The 21210-nt window shown below is 46.0% G+C and overlaps 1 protein-coding gene and 1 long non-coding RNA gene across 5 annotated transcripts; one reads left to right on the forward strand and one right to left on the reverse strand.

Moving 5' to 3' along the window:
- Positions 1-176: 176 nt before the first annotated feature.
- On the reverse strand, positions 177-13271 carry LOC120623030 (uncharacterized). Of its 2 annotated transcripts, none has more exons than XR_005658648.1 (3): positions 12049-13271; positions 11110-11365; positions 177-570 (listed from the first exon to the last, which is right to left on the reverse strand). It is a non-coding gene; the product is annotated as an uncharacterized LOC120623030 (long non-coding RNA). The 2 variants fall into 2 exon arrangements; XR_005658649.1 differs by having other exon boundaries at positions 11110-11284; positions 12049-13226.
- On the forward strand, positions 13256-20679 carry CMTM3 (CKLF like MARVEL transmembrane domain containing 3). 3 transcript variants are annotated; one of them, XM_039888882.1, is made up of 5 exons: positions 13262-13545; positions 16566-16721; positions 17777-17872; positions 18244-18364; positions 19486-20679. In XM_039888882.1, exons 1-5 carry the CDS (start codon positions 13399-13401, stop codon positions 19512-19514), a joined length of 549 nt encoding a protein of 182 aa, XP_039744816.1. In that variant the 5' UTR covers positions 13262-13398; the 3' UTR covers positions 19515-20679. The 3 variants fall into 3 exon arrangements, with proteins under 3 accessions (XP_039744817.1, XP_039744815.1, XP_039744816.1); XM_039888881.1 differs by lacking the exon at positions 18244-18364 and having other exon boundaries at positions 13261-13545; XM_039888883.1 differs by lacking the exons at positions 16566-16721; positions 18244-18364 and having other exon boundaries at positions 13256-13545.
- The last annotated feature ends 531 nt before the right edge of the window (positions 20680-21210 follow it).

The following is a 21210-nucleotide window of genomic DNA, read 5'->3' on the forward strand; positions in this document are numbered from 1 at the left end:
AAGCTTAACGTTGACAGTTTGGGGGTAGAGAGCAAAGTCAGAGCTGGGCCTCTCCAGGCACTCACAGGCTCCAGCGCGCAGGCGGTTTGAGGCACCAGAAGTCTGAGTGACACTGGCTGTCAACACTGACCAGGCAAACGGGGCAGAGGAAAAGGAGAGTCCAGAAAACAAAAGGATTTTCCTCATGCTGATATTTTTATTTTAATGTGTATTTTAAGCATCCAAGTAATTGCTACAAGAAAAATCAGGTTGCTGGTCTTCCTTACTCTCAGTTTGCCGCTTCGCATTGGCCCTCATTTGAGGCACCCTCGGGAGGAGGGCAACAGGGGTGGCATCACCTCCTCAGCTGGAGTCAGGCTGGTGAGTGGGCCGAGCAGGATAGGCACAGAAGGGACCGAGAGGATGGTTGCTGCTGAGATGGCCACCCAGCTCCACGGATCCTGCCGTATCTCCATCCAGTGAAGACCTGAGCATAAGCCTTGAGCCAGTCTCAGCTGAGCCCTAGAGCCCCAGTTCCCACATGCAGGCCTCAGTCAGGGTCTCACTTTCACTCTGGACAGTCCAGCCACCCTGCCAGGAGAAGTCATCCCCGTGGATGGAAGGCGAGGTCCCAAACTGATGCCTGAGGAGCTGGAAGGGGTGTGTGGGGCAGGGGCGGGGTGTAGTGAGCCCAGCCAGGGACAACCTGAGAGACAGGCTGGGAGGGTCAGCTGGGCCTTGGCAGTCATGGTAAAGACTTGGGCCTCTGTCCTAAGTGCTAAGGGGGTCCCTGAAGGCGAGCAAGTGGCAGGGTCTGCTTCCACTGGGAGGAGAGCACATACTTGGCTGCTGCTGAGAAGGGAGGCAGTTGGAAGAAGGGTGGTTGCCGCAGTGTCCGCTGGAGCCCTGCCACCGGCCCCAGCGCCAGCCCCTCTACCCTTCAAGTCCACCTCTGTAGCCCCCACACCACCCCCTGCAGGCCATGCAGGGTAAGGCAACCCTACTAAAAACGGGAACAGAGAGACTTACATTCTACAGAAAAAATTTTAAATGCATACTATCCTGACATATGACCCAGAAAGTCCCATCTAGGGATTTAACCAAGAGGAATGATGTACTAGTATGTTCATAATAGCCAAAAAACTAGGACGGGCCCCCAAATTTTAAGGAGACAAACTGTGTTCCATTTGCACAATAAAATACTACTCAGCAATAAAAAGCTACTGATACAACATGATGAATAGTGATGAAGGTAAAAGATTTATAATGATGAATTTCATATAGTATTGAGGGAAAGAAGCCAGACACAAAAGGACATACCACATGATTCCATTTCTATAAAGTTCAAGAACAGGGGAAAATATAGTGAAAGAAATGGAAACAGCGGTTGCTTCAGGAGGTGGAGGATGGAGATTATGATTCAGGACGGGGCAAACTCCCCCAAATGGGGGTTGGGGGGGGCTCACGTCCTGCACTGAGAGAAGAGGGCTCTTGACGGAGCATTAGAAAGAATTCAAACACATGACAAAGTTAGAGTCAAAAGGAAAGTTTATTAGAGAAGTAACACTCCACAGAGTGTAGTCTCCTCTCAGAGGCAGAGACTGAGAGAGCCTAAGAGAGACTTTGAGGGAACAGAGACGGGGACAATGAGATAGTAAAGACACTGAGAGGGGCCATGAGTATTCAGGGAATTCAGTTTATATATCGTTCTTTAGTTCCTGTGAGTTACAGTTTAAAGACTTTGTTTACCCATTTTCCTTTGATATGGACATACAGTGAGGAACATAAGAGCATGTAGCCTGAAAAAGTAAGAATATGCAGTGTGGAGGGCCTGCTGGCAATTCCCAGCCTTTAATTCATAGGTTCCCCATGGTTTGAGCCACAGGGAATGAATGATCTTATTTTGTGTAGGGCTCTACTTAAAGGCTCTGTTTTTCCTGCTTTCCTTTCAGGGTATGGAGAAATGGGTTGTCAGCAATCCCAGCAAAAACCTTCCTTGGTTCTGCAGGTTTCCTCTGGTCTAACTGCAGGGCTGATCAGCATATTGCAGTCTCTGAATATAGCTTGATTTCACCTTTTAGTTCCCTTGCCTTCTCCCTACATTAATTACAAAAGAGCATGAGGGAATTTGGGGGTGAGGGAGCATGAGAGAGTTTTATGTCTTTATGGGGGGAACTAGCTACACATTTGTGTATACATTTCTCAGTGAACTGTATACGTAAGCTCTGTGTATTTCATTGCATGTAAATTTTATCTTAAAATGTAAGCTAAATATGACTGTGCTCAGAAACCAAGGGAAAAGGGTTGACCTTGCTGAACTCCTTTGTGTGGCCACTCCTCTCACCCCTGAGGGCGGCTCTCTAAAGCAGTTTTTCCACACCCAGACCCAGAAGGCATGAAGTGGGTCTGGGCTGTTGCTGAGCAGGGCCTGAGGCAGCCACCTGTCATGCTGAGAAGGCCACCAGGGACAGGGACAAGGTCACCAGACTGCAGGAAGATGCCCCTTCAGAACAAAACTATGTCAGCTGCCAGTAGAAGGGAATGCCCCCCGCCCCCGCTTGGGCCTATCACCTATGGATCTGGTTGAAATGCAGAATCCGAAAAATCCTAACTTCTACATCCTTAACAGAGAGTGTAAAATAAAGCAATAAGCTAACAATAGTTCTTGGAGGTGTGGGAGAACGACTATGTCAAGGATTTTTAAATTTAACAGAAAGGTTGAATAATAGAATGGACAAACAGTGACCTGGAAAATAAAGTCCAGGAAATCTCCCAGAAAGTAAAGCCTTAAGACAAGGAGACACTGAACAGAAGAAATTAAGAGAGACAGGGAAGGCAGAACCGGGAGACCGAACAATCATCTCAAAGGGATCCCAGCAGGCAGGCGAGAACAGAAAAGAGGGAGGGAACAATCAGCTAAAAGAACGCTTACGTCCTTAGGGAAAGAGTGTTAGACCAAGGTTACTGGAAAAGGATCCACGCATCCCCATTTCCTGGTGAAATATGAACCTCTAAAGATAAAGAGAAAATCCTAAAAGCGATGAGAGTGAGAGAAAGAGCACAGAGCCATTACAGACAAGAGAACAAAACCAAACACCAAAGGCCAGCCTGGAGATTAGAAAACCATGAAGCAGCAGTTCCAGAGTTCTGAGGGAACTAACAGTTGAGCAGGAATTAAAAAGACAACTTTCTTTTACAGGTAATGACTCCAAAATCCCCAATGACAAACTAAGTAATGACTCCAAAATCCCCAATGACAAACACTTGCTAAAAATAAATAAATAAATAGATAGATAGATAGATAGATAGATAGATTAAAAAAAAACATAGTGTAGCAAAAAAAAAAAAGTTTAATTCTAAGGGGACTTCCTTCTGTCAAATCTTACATGTGGCTATTTAAAAAGCAAAGAGAAGAAAATGAAGAAATTATACCTCGGTCTTGGGTTAGGCACATCAACTTAAAAACAATTTATTATGGTAAAATACACATAAAATTTACCATTAGTGATATCTAGTACATTCACAAGGTTGTGCAACCATTACCACTACCTAATTCCAGAATACTTCATCACTCCGAAAGGAAGTCCTGAACCCACTAAGGAATCATTCCCCAGCCTCCTGTCTGTCTATGGATTTGACTATTCTGGGTATTTCATTTAAATGGACTCACAATGGGTGGCCTTTTGTTTCTGGGTTCTATCACTTAGCATGTTTTCAAGTTTTGTTCGTGTACAGCATACATATATCAGCACTTTCTTGCTTTTTAAAAAAAAGGGCTAATTAAAATTTTTACTGAGGTGATATTCACAAAATATAAAATTAACCATTTTCAAGTGAACAATTTAGTAGCATTTAGTACATTCTCAAGGTATGCATCAACCACTTCTATCTACTTTCAAAACATTTTCATCACCTCATTCCTTTTTTTAGCTGAATAATATTCTACTGTGTGGCTATACCACATTCGGTTTACCTATTCATCCGTTATTAGACATTTGGGTTGTTTCTTGTCAGCTTTGAGCTATTGTAAATAATGTTGCTATGAAGTTTTGTGTACAAGTTTTTGTTTGAATACCTGGTTTCAGTTCTTTTGGGTATATACCCAGAAGAGGAATTGCTGGGTCATATGATAATTCTATGCTGCGTTTTTTGAGGAGCTGCCAAATTGTTTCCCAGTGTGGCTGTACCATCTTACATTCCTACCAGCAATGTACAAAGGTTCCAATCTCTCCACAGCCTCTCCAAAACTTGTTATTTTCCTTTTCAAAAAAATTAAAGCCATCCTAGCAGGTGTGAAGTGGTATCTCATTGCAGTTTTGATTTGGCTTTCCCTTAGGGCTCAATTACATTGAACATCTTTTCATATGCTTGTTGGCCAGTTGTATGTCTTCTCTGGGGAAATGTCTGTGTCTTTGCCCATTTTTAATAGGGTTGTTTGGTTGTTTTGTTAAGTTGTAAGAGTTCTCTTTATATATTCTGGATACAAAACCCTTATCCGATATATGATTTGTAAGTATTTTCTCATTCTGTGGGTTGTCTATTCACTTTCTTGACAATATCCCTTGATATACGAAAGTTTTTAATTTTGATGAAGTCCAGTTTACCTACTTTTTCTGTTGCTAAGGAAAAGGGATTTTAGAGTTCAAGAAACAGTGGTGAGTAAATAACTCATTAAAATTTAACTCTAAATGATTCATAATGCAAAATTTTTTAAAAAAGCAATAGAGACCAAAAAAAAAAAAAATCAGATAAAGGAGGAAGAAGAAAGGTATTCAGGGAGAAGGGAAGTGACAATGCACTAAGGTTTTTATCTTGTTGGGTGGAAGATATACATATTTGTTAATTAAGTATGTGTAAATTTAATCATGAAAAGCACAGAGAAAGGAAATATAACTTAAATCAATAGAGGAAATTAAATAGATAAAATGGAATAATCTAATGGAAAAGAGGTATGGCAGTGGGGAAATATGTAAAATCAAACTCTAAACATAAAAGTAATCAGAATAAATGTGAATTTGATTTTTCTATTAAATAAGACTATTGGAATAAGGTTTTTAAAATCCAACTTTCTAAAAGATACACCTAGAAGAAAATGACACAAAAAAAGTTGAAAATAAAGTGATTTTATAAAGCCAGTTCTGGGGAAGATGAAATAGGCATATTCTACCTTCTCTCTCCCACTGAATGCAATGAAACACTCTGGACAGAGTGCATGGACTAGCAGTCTGGGGTTTCTGAGAAGTAGTTAGTAGCAAGCAGTTTGTAGAAGACGGAATTTAAAGTAACACTGAACCAATAGAGTATTTCCCATTTTATTTTCCTCTAGTATCTCCTGGCCTGGACTCACAAGAAATACAAATTTGAAAACTATGAATTAGGTGTGACAGAAAGAGTTCCAAGAGCATTCCTCTACTCCTAGTTGCAATGGACTGAATGTTTGTGTCCCCTTCCCCAAAATTCATATGCTGAAACCCTAACCCCCAGTGTGGCTGTATTTGGAGATGGGGCCTCTAAGGACATCATTAAGGTTGAGTGAGGTCATAAGGGTGGGGCCCTCATCCAATAGGATTAATGTCCCTATGAGAAAAGACAACATGCTATCTCCCTACAAATGCAGATAGGAAACTTAATGCGAGGACACAATAAGAAAGTGGCTGTCTACAAGCTAGGAAGAGAGCCCTCACTAGAAACTAAATTTACTGACACCTCTCCTGGACTTCTAGTCTTCAGAACCATGAGAAAATAAATTTGTTGTTTAAGTCACCCTGTCTGTGGTGACATTTTGTTATGGCAGTCCGAGATGACTAACACACTAGTCCAAGGAACAAGAAACAGAGCCCCCGTGGATCAGGAAAAGTGGGATGAGCCCCTGGGGTTTCTGTTTGTCTTTACCATACTCTCCTGTCCGAGCCCCCAGACAACATCACAGTATCAATGGTAGTGATGGCAGTAGCTGAACAAGCAGGAACTCAAAATTCCAAGATAGGAAAGCTTTCTCTCTAACCAGAAGAACTGTGATCCCAACAGCGTGGGGAAAATCTCTTGTTTTTTTTACTCTCTGTATCAGAAGCAGTGGCAGAAAGTGTGAAACAGAGTGGAGAAACTAAAGCCCCAGCTCACTAGACAGAGGACCCTAAAGGAATTTGAAAGTGTCAGGGAGACCATGGAGAGGAGACACCTCAAGAAAGAGATACCATAAAGCTGTATATGAACTCTTGGAATCACCCCCAAGCATGGACTTGACCCTAGACAGTATAACAACAGCCTGGAGAAGTAAACTACAGGGTATGCCACGACCCAGGTCCCAAACTAGTCACTCAGGCACACACAAGGACAGATCAGAATAGCACTGCAATAATAATGGATAGGACATCTAGATAGACTATGAATTACAGAAGACTTGAACAACACTATAAACCATATAATCCTAACAGATGTATATAAAATATGCTACCCAACAACAGCAGAATACATGTTCCTCTCAAGTGCACATGGAATAATCTCTAGAATGGACCACAAGTTATGGTGCAAAACAAGTCTCAACAAATTTAAAAACACTGAAATTATGCAAAGTATATTCTCTGATCACAATGGAATGAAGCTAGAAATGAATAACAAAAGAAAAACTAGAAAATTGACAAATATGTGGGAAATAAATCACCAATGGGTCAAAGAAGAAATCACGAGAGAAGTTTAAAAATGCTTACAGATGAATGAAACTAAAACATAACATATACTAAAACCTATGGGATATAGCAAAGGCAGTGCTCAGAGGGAAATTTATAGCTGTAAATGCTTACATTAAAAAAGAAGAAAGATCTTAAATTAATAACCTAACTTTACAATTAAGTAACTAGAAAAAGAAGAGCAAACTAAACCCAAAGCTAGAAGAGAGGAAATAATAGAAACTGGAGCAGAGATAAACGAAAGAGAGAATAGAAAAAAAAAACAACACCAATATTTTGTTGAATAGAATCAACAAAACCAAAAGTTGGTTCTTCAAAATTAGCAACAAAAGCAACAATCTTTAACTAATGACATAGGAAAAAAAGAGAGAGGAGGCACGAATAACTACAATAAAAAGTGAAAGTGAGGACATTCCTAATTACCATCCAGAAATAAAAAGGATTATGAGGTAATTCTATGAACAATTATATGCCAACAAATTAGATGAAATGGACAAATTACTAGTAACACACAAATTACCTAAACTCACTCAAGAAGAAATAGAAAATCTCAACAGACCTACAAATTAGTAACCAAAAACTTCCCAACAAATAAAAGTCCAGGACCAGATGGCTTTATGGTGAATTCCACCAAATGTTTGAAGAATTAATACTAATCCTTCTCAAACTCTTCTAAAAAACAGAGGACAAAGGAAAACTTCCTAACATTCTATGAGGCCAGCATTACCCTGATACTAAAGCTAGATACAGACATCACAAGAAAATTATACAACAATATCTGTTACAAATGTAGATGCAAAAATCCTTAACAAAATAGTAGAAAACCAAATCTAACAGCATATTAAAAGGATTATACACCATGACCAAGTGGAATCTAGCCCAGAATAGCACTGCGAAACTTTTGAAAACTGAACTGACATTGGAACCACAGTCCAATGGTGGGTAGGAATTGTGGCCTAAATATAACCAGGCTAATCGCCTGCTTTAACAATAACAACAAAAGCATAATATTCTCTGCAGGAGTTAAGCAAAACCAGAATTCATAAAATAATATTCAAAATGTCCAGGATACAATCAATAATTACTTGATATATGAAGAACTAGAAAAATCTCAACATCTTATGAAGGAAAAGACAATCAACAGACAACAACCCCAAGAATGATGCAAATGTTAGAATTAGACAAGGACTGGAAAAAATTATTGTAACCATGCTCTAAGAATAAAAGCAACGGATAGAAAGAAAGTCTTAATGGAGAAATAAAAGATTGGAAAACTTAGAACCGAATATAATAACCAAAATAAAAAACTCACTGGATGGGCTTAATAGCAGAATGAAGATGACAGAAGAAAAGTTAATGAACTTGAAGATAGATCAATAGAAATTATCCACCCTCAACAAAAGAGAATAAAAAAATTGAAAGAAATGAACAAAGCCTCAAAGACTTTAGAGACAATACCAAAAGGTCTAATTATTTGTATCACTGGATTCCCAGATGGAAGGAGAAAGACTGGTACAAAAAAACTCTTAAAAAATGATGGCTGACAACTTCCCCAAAATGGCAAAAAGACATAAATTTACAGATATAAGAAGTTCAGTAAATTCCAAACAGAATTAAAAAAAAAAAAAAGAAATCCATGCCCAGATACATCATAATCAAAGTCATAAAACTAAAGATATAGAAAAAAATCTTGAAAGCGGCCAGAGAAAAACAATGCATTACTTATAGGGAAACAACAATTAGAATGATTGGGAATTTCTGTGCTTCAGAGAACATGAAGCACAGAAGGGAGTGGCACTGTTTTCAGGTGTTGAAAGAAAATAACCATCAAACACAGAATTCTATATCTAGTGAAAATACCCTTCATCAATGAAAGCAAAATGAAGAAATTTTCAAAACAAAGAAAACTAAGAGAATGCATTGCCAGCAGATCTGCTCTGAAAGAACTGCCAAAGGAAGTTCTTTAGACAGAAAGGAAATGATATCAGAGGGAAACATGAAACTTCAAAAATGAAGGCTGAGCAACAGAAATAGTAAATATCTGAAAAAATTAAAAACAGAACTACTACATGATCCAGCATTTTTACTTCTGGTTGTATCTCCAGAGGAAACGAAAACACTATGCTGAAGAGCTATCTGCACCCCTATGTTCACTGCAGCATTATTTACAAAAGCCAAGGCATGGAAACAACCTAAGTATTCTGTGGACAGATAAACGGATAAAGAAAATGTGGCATATACACAATGGAATGTTATTCAGTCATAAAATGAAAGGAAACCCTGCCATTAGCAGCACTACAGATGGACCTTGAGGACATTATGCTAAGTGATGTTAAGTCAGACAGAGACAAATACTGTATGCTCTTACTCATGTGTAAAATCTGAAAAAAAATCTCATAGTAAGAGAGATCAGGTTTGTGGTTGACAGAGATGGGGATGGGGGATTGAGAATTGGATAAAGGTGGTCGAAAGGTACAAATTTCCAGTTAGAAGATAATTAAGTACTAGGGACAAAATGTACAATATGATGACTACAGTTAATACTTCTGTATGGTATATTTGAAAGATGCTAAGAGAATAAATCCTAAAAGTTCTCATTACAAATTAACCCCCCCCTTTTTGTATCTATATGAGACAATGGATGTTGACTAAACTTATTATGGTAATCATTTCACAATACATGTAAGTCAACTCATTATGCTGTCACCTTAAACTTATACAGCATTGCATGTCAACTATATCTCAATAAAACCGAAAAAAATAGACAATGTAATTAACAAAATATATGATGCATAGATAAATTTTGTGCCCAACTAAGAGAGAATATTCAGCGTTTTTAAACACACATGAAACATTTACAAAAATTGACTAATAGGACACAAAGAAAATCTCAGCAAATTCCAAAAAGCAGAATATACAGACCTATTCTCTCTACGAAATAAATAATAAAATTAGAAATTAACCACAAAAGTATCATCAAAGCTTAATTAAAAAATTTTAAATACCCCTTTCAATTATTCATGAATTAAAGAGGAAATTAAACCTGAAACTACAAGCTAATTAGAAATGGATAAAAACTAGAGCAACAGTTTTCAGATGTGTCCGAGTGGTCCTCAGAGCAAAATTTATAGCTTTAAGTGCCTTCATTAGGAAAAAAGAAAGACTTAAATAAAGGATCCAAAATAATAAAATGAAACAAAAGCTACAGGTCAATTCTACTTATGAAAATAAAGGTAAAAATCCCAAATAAAAATACCAGCAAAATGAATCTAGAGGTTTATCAAAAGACCAAAAGCCATAACCAAGAAAGGCACATCCCACAAACATAAGGATGGTAAACCTTAGGAAAACCACTACTGTCATTCATGACGTTTATAGATTAAAAGAGAAAAACAGAAAGTTCTAAAAAAAAAACTTGTATGGCAAAAAAGCAAAGTAAAAGACAAATGACAAACCAGGAAAAAATATTTACAACTCACATTTCAGAAAAAGGACTAACTTCCTGAACATATGCATTTTATGTATCAATTTTTAACAACAATTAACAGAAAAATATACAAAGGATGTGAAAAGTCAGTTCTCAGAAAAGGAAATGCAAAAAGGTTAAAAAAAGTGCTTGATCCACTCATAACTAGAGAAATGCAAACTAAGAGATTTTGCATTTCTAAATGCCATTCTCCAATAAAAAGCAGCAGAGCTTCTTGGAGAAAAGGCTGATTCTAGGGCTGGGATGAGGAGAACACAAAATGAACCTGAAACATTTCACAGTGTTAAAAAATAAAGAAATGAAAGAAAAAGAAAAAGAAAAAAAAAAAGATAGGCATGTTAGGTACAAAGGAGCCCACCTAATGGCCAAAGATGGAACAACAACGAATAAAATGAAGCACAATAGTATTTAATTACAACTCAAAGAAATGAGTGGACAAGAAATGGAAAATATTCCTCGTACAAGAAATGTGAAATGTCTGCTATGGAGTGAAGGTATATTCACTCCATAGCGGACATTGCCTGGTGTCATCCTGTGTGATAGATTCTGGGCTGGGGCTGGTCCCCAGGGAGCTCACAGCCTATGGTGAGATGGACAGTGGTCTTGGGTATCCAGTCACCTCAATAAGGGTACCCCCTCCCAGTTCTTCTTGCCCTCTCCCTAAGTCCTTTCAGCCACTCTAGTCTGTCACTGTGTTATTTTTCTCAGCACTCTTTCAGTAAATTGAAATATAAATTTCATGAACTAAAAAGCACCCATGTTAGTGCACAGTTTGATGTGTTTTGACAAATGCATGTCCCTGTGTAAACACCACCCCAGTCAAAATAAAGAACATTTCCAGCACCCCAGAAAGTTTCCTCCTGCCCTGACGCCAGGTAACCACTGGCCTGGTTTCTGTCACCAGTTTATTTTTACCTGTTCTAGAATTTCATAAAAATGAAATCATAGAGTATATACCTTTTGAGACTGGCTTCTTTCATTCGAAATAATATCTGTAGAATGCATCCATATTGTTGTATTTATCGATGATTTATTCCTTTTTATTGCTGAGAAGTATTCCTCTGGGTGGATGTTCCACAGTGAGTTTATCCCTTGCACTGTCCATGAACCACGGAGCGGTTTCCACTTTAAGCTATTAAAAACGGAGCCGCTGTGAACATTCATGTACAAGCCTTTGTATAGACATGTGCTTCCATTTCTCTTGGGTAAATACCTACAAGTAAAATGGCTAGGTCATACGGTAGGCCTCCGTTTAACTTTTTAAGAAAACGGCCAAAGTAGTCGTAACAACTTCCACCTGGATCGACAGTGTATGAGAGTTCCAGCAGCTACACATTCTCACCAGCACTTAACTAGTAGAGTTCCTTTTTATTAAGCCATTTTAATAAATATATAGTATCTCATTGCGGCTTTAATTTGCATTTCTAGATGTCTACCGATGTTGAGCATCTTTTCATGTGCTTATTGGAAGTTCACACATCTTCGTTCAATTGTCTGTTCAAATCTTTGACCAGTTTTTAAAATTGGGTAGTTTTCTTATTACTGAGTCGCAGTTTTGAGCCACATTTTAATTAACACAGATCAGAACCAGGTGGTCCTCTGTTCTAACCCTCACCTGGTCTCCACCCAGTGAATTTGGGATAAATTCCAAACACCAGGGTCTGGGTATCCACAATCTCTCCTCCCATTGACCCCTAGCTCAGTCCTTTCTTCCACACAGGCTGCCTGGCTGCCCTCTGAACTTGCTAGACATCTATTTCCAGGAGTCAATTTATTCAGGATTCTCTGGACACATTTACTGTTTACCCATGCCCTCAAATAAGCTAGCGCTTCTCTGCATCTTGGGCTTCTAGCTCTGCTGTTGAATGAATAAATGAGTGAATAAATGCCTCTTACCTATCTGGAGAGGTCAGGAAAGGCGTTATGATCACAGAAGACTAAAGAGGAGACGATCAGATAATGAAGTGGAGAAAAAGCACTTCAGGCAGAGAGGTCAGCATGTGCAAAAAACCCACGGCAGGAGGGCGCCTGCCGTGGGTTTGTTCAAGAAACTGTGAGAAGGCAGATCAGTGGGGGAGACAGGGAGGAGAGGACAACAATGGGTGATGTTTTTAGTCCCTATACCAAGCCCCTGAGCAAGATGGGACGCTCCCAGGGCTTTTGGGTGAGAGAATGTGGGTGTCCATGACTGAGGGTTTAAGCATTCCTCTGGCTGCCGAGAGAGGAAGCAGAGGCCTGCTTCCTCACTGCAGTGCAAGGAGGAGGCGGGAGTGGTCTGGGATATAGTGGAGGGGTGCTAAGTGGACCCATGTGAAAGAAAGCTTAGGAGGTGCAGATATGTGGCTTTGATGGGTTGAAGTGAGGGTGAGGGGGAACGAGGACAACGACTCCCCTCCCCGCCACTCCCTCTCCTCCACCCCCGGGTCTTGCAGTGTAAAGACTGATGGCAGTGCCCCTCACAGAGACCCAGGAGCAGCAAGAATGTCATGGGCTGGGTCTTGGTCACACGAAACTCCAGATAGATGGAAGTAGGTAGGTGTGTGCGCGCGCGCGCGCGCTGTGTAGGGACTGTGAGGTGTATCTGGGAGTCCTCCAGGGATGAATGGAGGGGAGGGGAGTGAGGGCAGAATCCAGGCCTGGGGCAGCCAACAGAGACACCCTGGAGGCTGGGCTGGCCAAGAGTGGGCTCGAGGAGGGGTGGCCATAAAGAGAGGGAGAGTGGGGTAGGATCTGACAGCCTGGTCAAAGCCCCAGTAGGACCAGGTAGAGTCTTCTTTGGACGCTTAGGGCCCTGGGTCCCGTACCTGCGCACAGGCACGAAGCTAGACGGAAGCCAGCGAGTGTAGACAACCCTTCCGGGCAAGGAGAGATGGGTGGGAGCTCCGACGGGGTGTTCAGTGGTGGCAAAAAGTGTCGAGCCGCCAGGACACGGGTGAGAGGAAAATAAGAGGTGGTCTGAGGAGACTCCGAGCCCAAGTAGCCCAGGCAGCCGGGGTCCGATGGGAGGAAAGGAGGAAGAGAGAGAGGGGAAGGAGGAAGGGAGGGAGGAAGAGGGAGGGGAAGAAGGGGAGGGGGGCAGAAGAGGTGGGGAGGCGGGGCGGTGACGGGGCGGGGCGGCGAGGGGATGCGCCCCTGAGCCGAACTCGCCTGGCCTTTCTCTCCTTCCGCACAGCCTGGGTTTCCGCTTCCCTCCTGGGTGCTGGAGGAGCGGGAGCGAGGCCGAGCCTTGTCCGTGCCGCCGCCGCCATGTGGCCCCCTGACCCAGACCCCGACGCGGACCCGGAGCCCGTCGGCCGCTCCCCGCCCGGCGCGCCGGCCCCGCGGCTCCGCGCCCTGCTGCCGGCGCGCGCCTTCCTCTGCTCCCTCAAAGGCCGCCTCCTGCTGGCGGAGTCGGTGAGTGCGGCGCGGCCCGCACCGGCCGGACCCCTCGGCTGGGCGGGTGCCGCTGTCCGAATGGGTTCGGCCGACCCCTCTCGGAGCCCCGCTAAATGGAGCACGCTTGCCCACATTTCGGACAGACTCGCTGAAGTTCAGCGCTCCGAGTCAGGGGCGAGGCGGGGCCCGAACCCGGGCCTTCCTGGGTCTTTAACCTGCCGTTGGGGAGTCTGGGGAGGGGTCCTGCGACGCGGCGCCCGGGCCGCTGAAAGCTCAGCCAGGCGCTGTGTGACTTCGGGCGCCTCCACCCCTCTCTGGTCCCCGGAAGGATTCAGCCCGCTCGGCCCTTCACGCACGACTCCTGGGTCGGGGCGCCCTTGCCCGCTTTCCTGGGCGCAGGAAGCGTCGGCCGGGCCTCGAGCTGCTGGGCGGAGGCTAGAGTGGAGTCCAGCCAGCTGGGAGAGGGACAAGAGAGAGTGGGAAGGGGACCCCGGGGATTGGGTGAGGCCCGAGTAGCCCTGTGGGGGGCGCGCAGGCAGAGGGGCGGGCTCGGGAGACCAGCGGCGTGACCTCATCCACCTCCCCTCCCTCGGCGGGATCCTGCCGCCCCGCCCCCACTGAGCTTCTTCCTCCTTCCCACCCCCTACCTCTGCCAGTCTCGTCCTTTGTCCTCGGGACACTCCGAAAACTCCTTCATTGTCCACGTGTGGGTGGGGTGGGTGTTGGTGCTGGCCCTCCATTGAGGGAAGGGGACGAAGAGGCCAGGCAAAACGTGGAAGGGATGCGGGGGGAAGGGGAATTTATTGCTTAGATCCCCAGCAACTTGACAGCCCGTCTGTTTATTCCCACTTTCCTGACAGGAAAGCCGAGGCCCCAGCATCAAGGGGATTTGACAGGTGGATCAGGTGAGGGCCAGGTGACAGCGAACACAGGAGGATAGAAAGGAGAAAGGAGGATTGTACCCTAACCTCTCCTTTGTGATGGGAGTCAGAGGAAGGGCAGGGGTCAGAGGAAGGAAGATTCTGCTCCAAACTCTCCTTTGTACTAATCAAGGCAGGTGACAGGAGGTGGTCCTATCACCTCTTCTTTGCTTAGGGTCAGCCCAGAGGTCACCAGCCCAGCACCTGCCCAACTCCCAAGTGAGGCACCAGGACCCAGGACCCACAGCCCTCACTCCAGGGTGTCACCTCCTGGTTGGCCACCCCAGAGATTGGTGGGAGCTACTTTTGGAGAAAAGCTTTGAAATCACTGTCCACTGAGGAGACTCCCAACCCCATCCCAGTCAGGCCTGCCTCATAGGTCAAGGTAGAGAGGAGGCCTGGGACATAGCTGGGTATCAGGAATCTCCATCTAGGAGGATGAGGAGTGGGGAGGAAGGAAGATGAGCAGTGGGCACTGAAGATACAAGGGGAACCACTCCAAGTCACTCTCGCCTCCCCCCGCCTCGCCGGTCACCTCCTGTCTGCCCCCAGGCCTAAGATAGTGTGGGAGCTGGCATGGACAGAAAGGGGGAGGATGTAGCTACTAGGAATCAGAGAATGCAGAAACAGGAATCAAGAGATCTCCAGAATCAGGCTTTGTGGAGTGAAGTTCAGAAAGCAGAGGGACACAAGGAAGTACAGCAAGAGCTATGGACAGGCCAGGTCAAGGCCCATGGCAGCCCCTCAGCTGCCTCTGTGCCTAAGTTTCTCATCTCTTCTAGTTGGGCTCAGCTACCCTCACTGCCATGTTCAGGGCAGATGTGGGTGTCCTGGGAACTCTCTCGGATCTCTGCAACTCATTTGTCTGAAGCAGCCACAGTGCTTCCTCTGGGGCATCTGGGTGTCCCTACAGGCCCCCTGGGCCCCACTCCAGACTACTCAGCCATGGACATATTCAAACCCAACCACAGTGACAGAAACCAGGGCAGATAAAAGCCAGCACCCACGGGTAGGGTTGCTTAAAAACTATATCTATGGGGTCAGCCAGCTCTGGGTTCAAATCTTGTTGGCTTATTAGCTGTATAACACTGAGCAATCACTTAACTTCGGTATTCTCATCTGTAAAGTGGGCTGTGAGCAGCACCTGGCATGTGAGTGTGTGGTTGTGAGGATCCCAGGAGATCCTACAAGCCTCAGTGGGCACTGGCCCAGTGAACAGCCCCATCTCTTTGGCCTGACCTGCACTGCACAGTCTGCGGAACTAACTGGGGCCCTCAGCATCCACCAGCATCAGTTTCCACCCACAGTGTGTTGACAGGGCTGCAGAAAACATTTTGATTCTTAACAGTTCCTCGGTGCAGCTTGCCCAAAGATCAGCAGGCCCTGAGGTGTCACTGTCAACACCTTTCTCTTGGATGTTTCTTATTATGAACATTTGCAAATATGTTAAAAAGCCTAAAGAGTTATACTGTTAACACCTATATTCCACCACCTAGATAGTAAACACATTGCTATATTTACCAGACATACTTCATCTGTCAATCCATTTTATTTTTTGATGTATTTAGAATATATTGCAGACATCAGTACATTTCATCTCTAAACACTTCAGCATGTATATCTTAACTAAAATTTAAGATTCATTTTTCAGGTAAAATTTACATTCAGTGAAAAGCAAAAATCTTGTGTTGGGAGTGATTTTTTAAATCTGTGGGCTGCCTAGTGGGCTGCCTTTGCGACTGCTCCGGTTTGATTAGCCCCTGTGGGGCACCATCTGAGTTGGGTGGGTTCTGCTAAGAGCCTGCTGGTGTGAGGGGGAGACGAGCAACCACAGAGGGTGGCCTCCTGGCGTGCTGGACACACATGGGAGGCTGAGGCTTCCTGACTGGGTCCTGGCAGGGAGCTGGCATGGGGTTAGGACCCAGGGCCATGCCCAGAAGCACTGGGAGCAGCAAGAGTGTGGGCCTAGGCCCCGTGACTGGGTTCTAATCCTGGCAGCTGCGGAAATGAGGGCAGGTTGCTTCTTATACTGGATCCTCCTCTATTCCTGACAGCAGGGCTGCCAAGAGGGGTACTGGGCAAGTGCAAAGGCTCTGACTTCTTCTCCCTATCCCCCAGGGTCTCTCATTTATCACCTTTGTCTGCTATGTGGCATCTTCAGCATCCGCCTTCCTCACAGCACCCCTGCTGGAGTTCCTGCTGGCCCTCTTCTTCCTCTTTGCTGATGCCATGCAGCTGAATGACAAGTGGCAGGGCTTGTGCTGGCCCATGATGGTGAGGGCTGGGGCCCCAGGAGGAAGGGGTTGGCTGGCCGTCACAGGGAGTTGTGCATTTCAGCCTTTGCCCTTTCTTCAGTGTGCTGGAGGGGCTGTTTGCCATTTGCTGGAGCCAGGCAGGTAGACTTGTCTTCAGATGATCCGGACCCCACCTCTCAGCAGCTAAGTCACCTAGATCAGGTTGCCCCACCTCCAGGGACTCCTGTGTCCCTCCGTGAAACAGGGAACTCCAGACAGCATCCTTGCTCCTTCCCACCAGGTGGCAGTGGTGCTCCCAGCTGAGCCTGCCGGAATGAGCTTCAGCCGCAGGAATTCAAGCCATTTCCACTTGGGCAGGGCAGGTTAATTGAGGACTTGGAGGGCTTACCCAGACCCCAGCCCTCTGGCAAGTCGTTTTATCATCTGGGAGGGCCCAGAACCCCACCTCAGACTTTTTGCTGTATGAAATGGGTTGGAGAGAAGGGACAGCAAAGGTTGCATTTGACCCTGGTCTCTTGACTTCATATCCAGCATTTTGCCTGATGGGCTATATCCTCTGTGTCCTCATTTTAGGGACAAGTGAGCAGAAACCATAATACATAAAGGGATCTGCCAAAAGTATGTGGCAAAGTGAGGCCCAGGGCCAGATCTCCCCATTGGAGAACCAGAAGGGAGCAGGTGACAAGGTTTCCAACTTCTCCCACCCGATGATGGGGCAGTCTCCCTCCTGATGATGGGGCAGCCTGCATCTGGGCCAAGCCACAGGGTGAGCTGCAGCCTGGTCCATACCCTGATGTCGTCCACTGGGCAGAGGGCAGCTGTACAGCCGGACCAGGGACAGGACAGTCTCAGCTGCTGGCAGCCTGCGGCAGGCACCTGAGCAGGGGCAGGAGTGGGGCAGGGAGAAGGGCACACCATGGACGCTGGACCCGGGGGCCAGTCCTGTGTCCAGGCTGCCAGGCACGTCCTCCTCTGGGAATAGTGGGATTCCAGCCCTGTTTCTGCCACCCCGTGCCCTTCTGTGCCCCACTCCAGGGAGTTCAAGTCAGTGTGGCCATATCCCTCTCTCCCCAGGATTTCCTACGCTGTGTCACAGCTGCCCTCATCTACTTTGCCATCTCCATCACAGCTGTCGCCAAATACTCAGACGGGGCTTCCAAAGCAGCTGGGGTGAGTAGCTGCCTTACCCCTGGGATGGGGGTGCCCAGCGATGCATCTCAGGACACCCACTTAGCCTCTGGGCTACGATCTGTCCCTGCTTAGGCCTCTTGGGCTTTCATGTGGATCTCAGTGATTCCAAAATCCCCTTATTGGAGATCTGCTCTGCCCCAAGCTTTGAAAGAGTATTTGCAGACCAAGTTCTCAGTTCATTTTCCTATTTGTCATTAGTGGGAGAGGCCTGTGCCTGCCAATCCAAGCTGTTTATCTGAGTAGATAAAAACAGGTGATGAGGCTAAGGTGGCCTCTTCTCAGGCTCCTGGGCCAGGGACCCCCAGCTCCTGATGATGCGTCGCATCCACCCTGTCCCCTGTATCCCACAGGTGTTTGGCTTCTTTGCCACCATTGTGTTTGCAATTGACTTCTACCTGATCTTTAACGATGTGGCCAAATTCCTCAAACAAGGGGACTCCACAGATGAGACCACAGCCAACAAGGCGGAAGGTGGGTGGTCATCCTGCGGGTTTCCACCCAGGAACCTGACTGATCACTTGGGATGATTGGGGCAGGGACCCTGCTCTCCCCTAGGGACACTTGGCCGGTTTGAGGCTAAAGTAGGAGCATTTCCTCTCCATGGACAAGAAGTGTTTTCACAACTTGGTTATCACATCCCTTCATGTGGCACTAATCATAAAGTCGGTCCCCTCAGAGAAGCACTGGGGTCCCCATAGCCACAGCTTTTCCAGGAAGGGCAAGCTAAGGGCGTGCCTGGTACCTCCTCCTCAGTGAAGCCATTCCCAGCAAGCTCCCAGTGCAGCCAGTCACTCTGCTTTCACTCCCGGGCACTGTCCACTGGGCTGCAGAGTGGCCACCTGCCCTGCGACAGCCCCCCTGCAGTCTCGCCTGCCTGTGGCTTAAGGGTCAGGAAACCAAGCTCTCATCCTTACCCGCAGCACACAGGCGAACCCAGGCAAGCTCAGGCTTGTTCTGCTTTTATATCCATGAGGCTGTAACATGTTCTGCCCACCCTGCCCCCTCAGCCATGCTTCAGCTCAGAATGGCTGTTGTGCTATTACCTGATTTTAAAAAAAAAAAAAAAAAAAGCTGCAAGTTGGATGGCTGGTTTTTCCATCTGTGACAACACAGCCATACCATATTTCTGATCACAAGATAAAATAAGGGTTGGGGCAGGGGGAATGGAAACTATAAAATGGCCAAAAAGAGGCTTCCTGATTTTCCAATATATTTGAGTTTCTTGGGCAAGAAAATACCTGTCCCCTCATTGTCCTAAATTGTGGGGTAGAGTTAAGAGTGCAGATGTATAGCCCTGAGGCTGCCAGGTGAGACCAACTCAGGGAGACTTGGGGGGACCTGGAACCCCAGAGGAAAGGGCATCTGGGCTCCCACCTTCATTTGACTGCACCCTGCAGGTAATAGCAGTTACCTGTGGAGGATCACAGGCCCTCGTGCCAAGCAGGCCCCACCCACCAATGGCACGGTCAGTTGCGGGAAGGGACTGGTGTCCAGGATCCAGCCAGTAGCCTGGCTGTGCCTCTCCAGAGACTGTTCCCAGGTACCACTGGCCAGGAAACTCCTGCTGAATCTCATCTTTGTTTTCCTTTCAGAAGAGAATTCTGACTCAGACTCCGATTGAAGGCCTGCCCTGCCCTGGCAACCTGAGCCACGCGGGCCTTCACTCCTATACTTCAGATCCGCTGGCCGGAGCGTGTGGCCGGGGGACTGGGTGTGTTGGGATGGAGGTTGTGACTTCTCAAGCAGCAGCAGGAGTTGCTGGTGGAGTGGGCCTCCTCATAGCCCCATGGTGACATTTCCAAGCCCAGCATACTAGACGGTGCCCCTTGGCTTAGCATATCTAACCACTCTGCATGGGAGGGCATCGTGAATATTTTGCTACTCCTTCTCCTTTCTGTCCCACAGACCTTAAAGCCCAGTAACCTCTCTGCCAAAAATAAGCACAAAAGGACAAAGCACATACAGCCTTGTGACCCCCACTGCAGGAAGCATTTCATGCTGGCGGTGGGGGGCAGTGGGACAGGACACAGGACAACAGACAAGTAAGACAGAAACCACCATGGGGCCAAGTGCCAAGCCGCCACGCCCCAGTGGCTTTTGTCTGCTTTGGTGCCCCTGCTTATGCCAGGCACTTTGTCGAGAATGATCCTTCCAAGATTCTTTGGTTCAAGGAGCACCAGTTCCCTTTTCATTCTTGAAGCAGAGAGAAAACTGACCTTTGCCCTATCATCTAGGAGAGAGTGGGTCTTGGTGCCCATATCTGACACCTCACATCCTTGGAGAGCATATCTTCTTCAGGTGACATGACTATTCAGGGTCTAAGACTTTCAAAGAGAAGTTCGTAGACTAGCTTACCACGTCCAACAGATTGAGGGTACCAAAAGATGCAATAGCAGTGCCCGCATCCTAGGTAGCTGGGCAGGCCCAGCCACACCCTGTGTCCCTGGGGGCCCACTGGCAGGCAGCAGGCTCCTGGGAGCTCAGGACAATGTGCTTCTAGACACCAGAGCAGGTCTCCTGACCACCTCGTTGAGAGGTGAAACGTGCCTTCTGTGTTCACCTGGGGACCTATGCTGTATATATCTGCAGTGGGATTTTTTAACTTTATATAAGTTTTTTTTTATATAAAAGCTGCTTCTTAAATAGCATTTCCTGTGACCCAAGAGGCCTTATGAATGAGCCAGAGATCTGGACCCCTTTTGGGGCATTTGTAACTTTTATTCTTTTGCATGTGAATCTCCTACCCTGAAAATAGCCATAATGGATTAAACCAGACTGACTACCTACTTGGAGTGTGTGTGTTTGAGTAAAACCTTACACCACCCAGAGCAATGCTGTTGGTTTCATGCTTCAGCGTAGACTGGTCACATATGTGGTATGAATCCTGACAGCTCCATGCTGCGGCAGCAGTGCACATGCACTTCCATGCCAGGCACCCCACTAAGCGTCTCGCACCTGTGCTTATTTACTCCTCACACAGCCCTGTTTTACAGTCCGGGGAACTGACAGAAGGTTCGGTAACTTGCCCAGGTCCCCACAGCCCCTTGTAGGAGGCCCAGAGCCCTCTGACATATCCGGATAACGTGCCACAGCACCTTTCAGGCAGCCAGACCCTGGACTGTGGATGCCAGAGCTATCATGGTTGGAAACTGGTTACCTCAGGGGCCTCAGAGGGAGAGCTTGGGTCAGTGTTTCAGCTCAGGCCAATGGGAAGAGACAAGGCCTGCCCCAACTTTGACACACGTTCTGAAAATACGTATGAAAGTTGGATGTGCAGGAGCTGAGGGGCATATGGTGGGTGCTCCACCTTACCAGCC

The sequence above is a fragment of the Pteropus medius genome, unplaced genomic scaffold (genome assembly GCF_902729225.1).
Source record: "Pteropus medius unplaced genomic scaffold, Ma_sr-lr_union100, whole genome shotgun sequence".
Lineage (NCBI taxonomy): Eukaryota > Metazoa > Chordata > Mammalia > Chiroptera > Pteropodidae > Pteropus > Pteropus medius.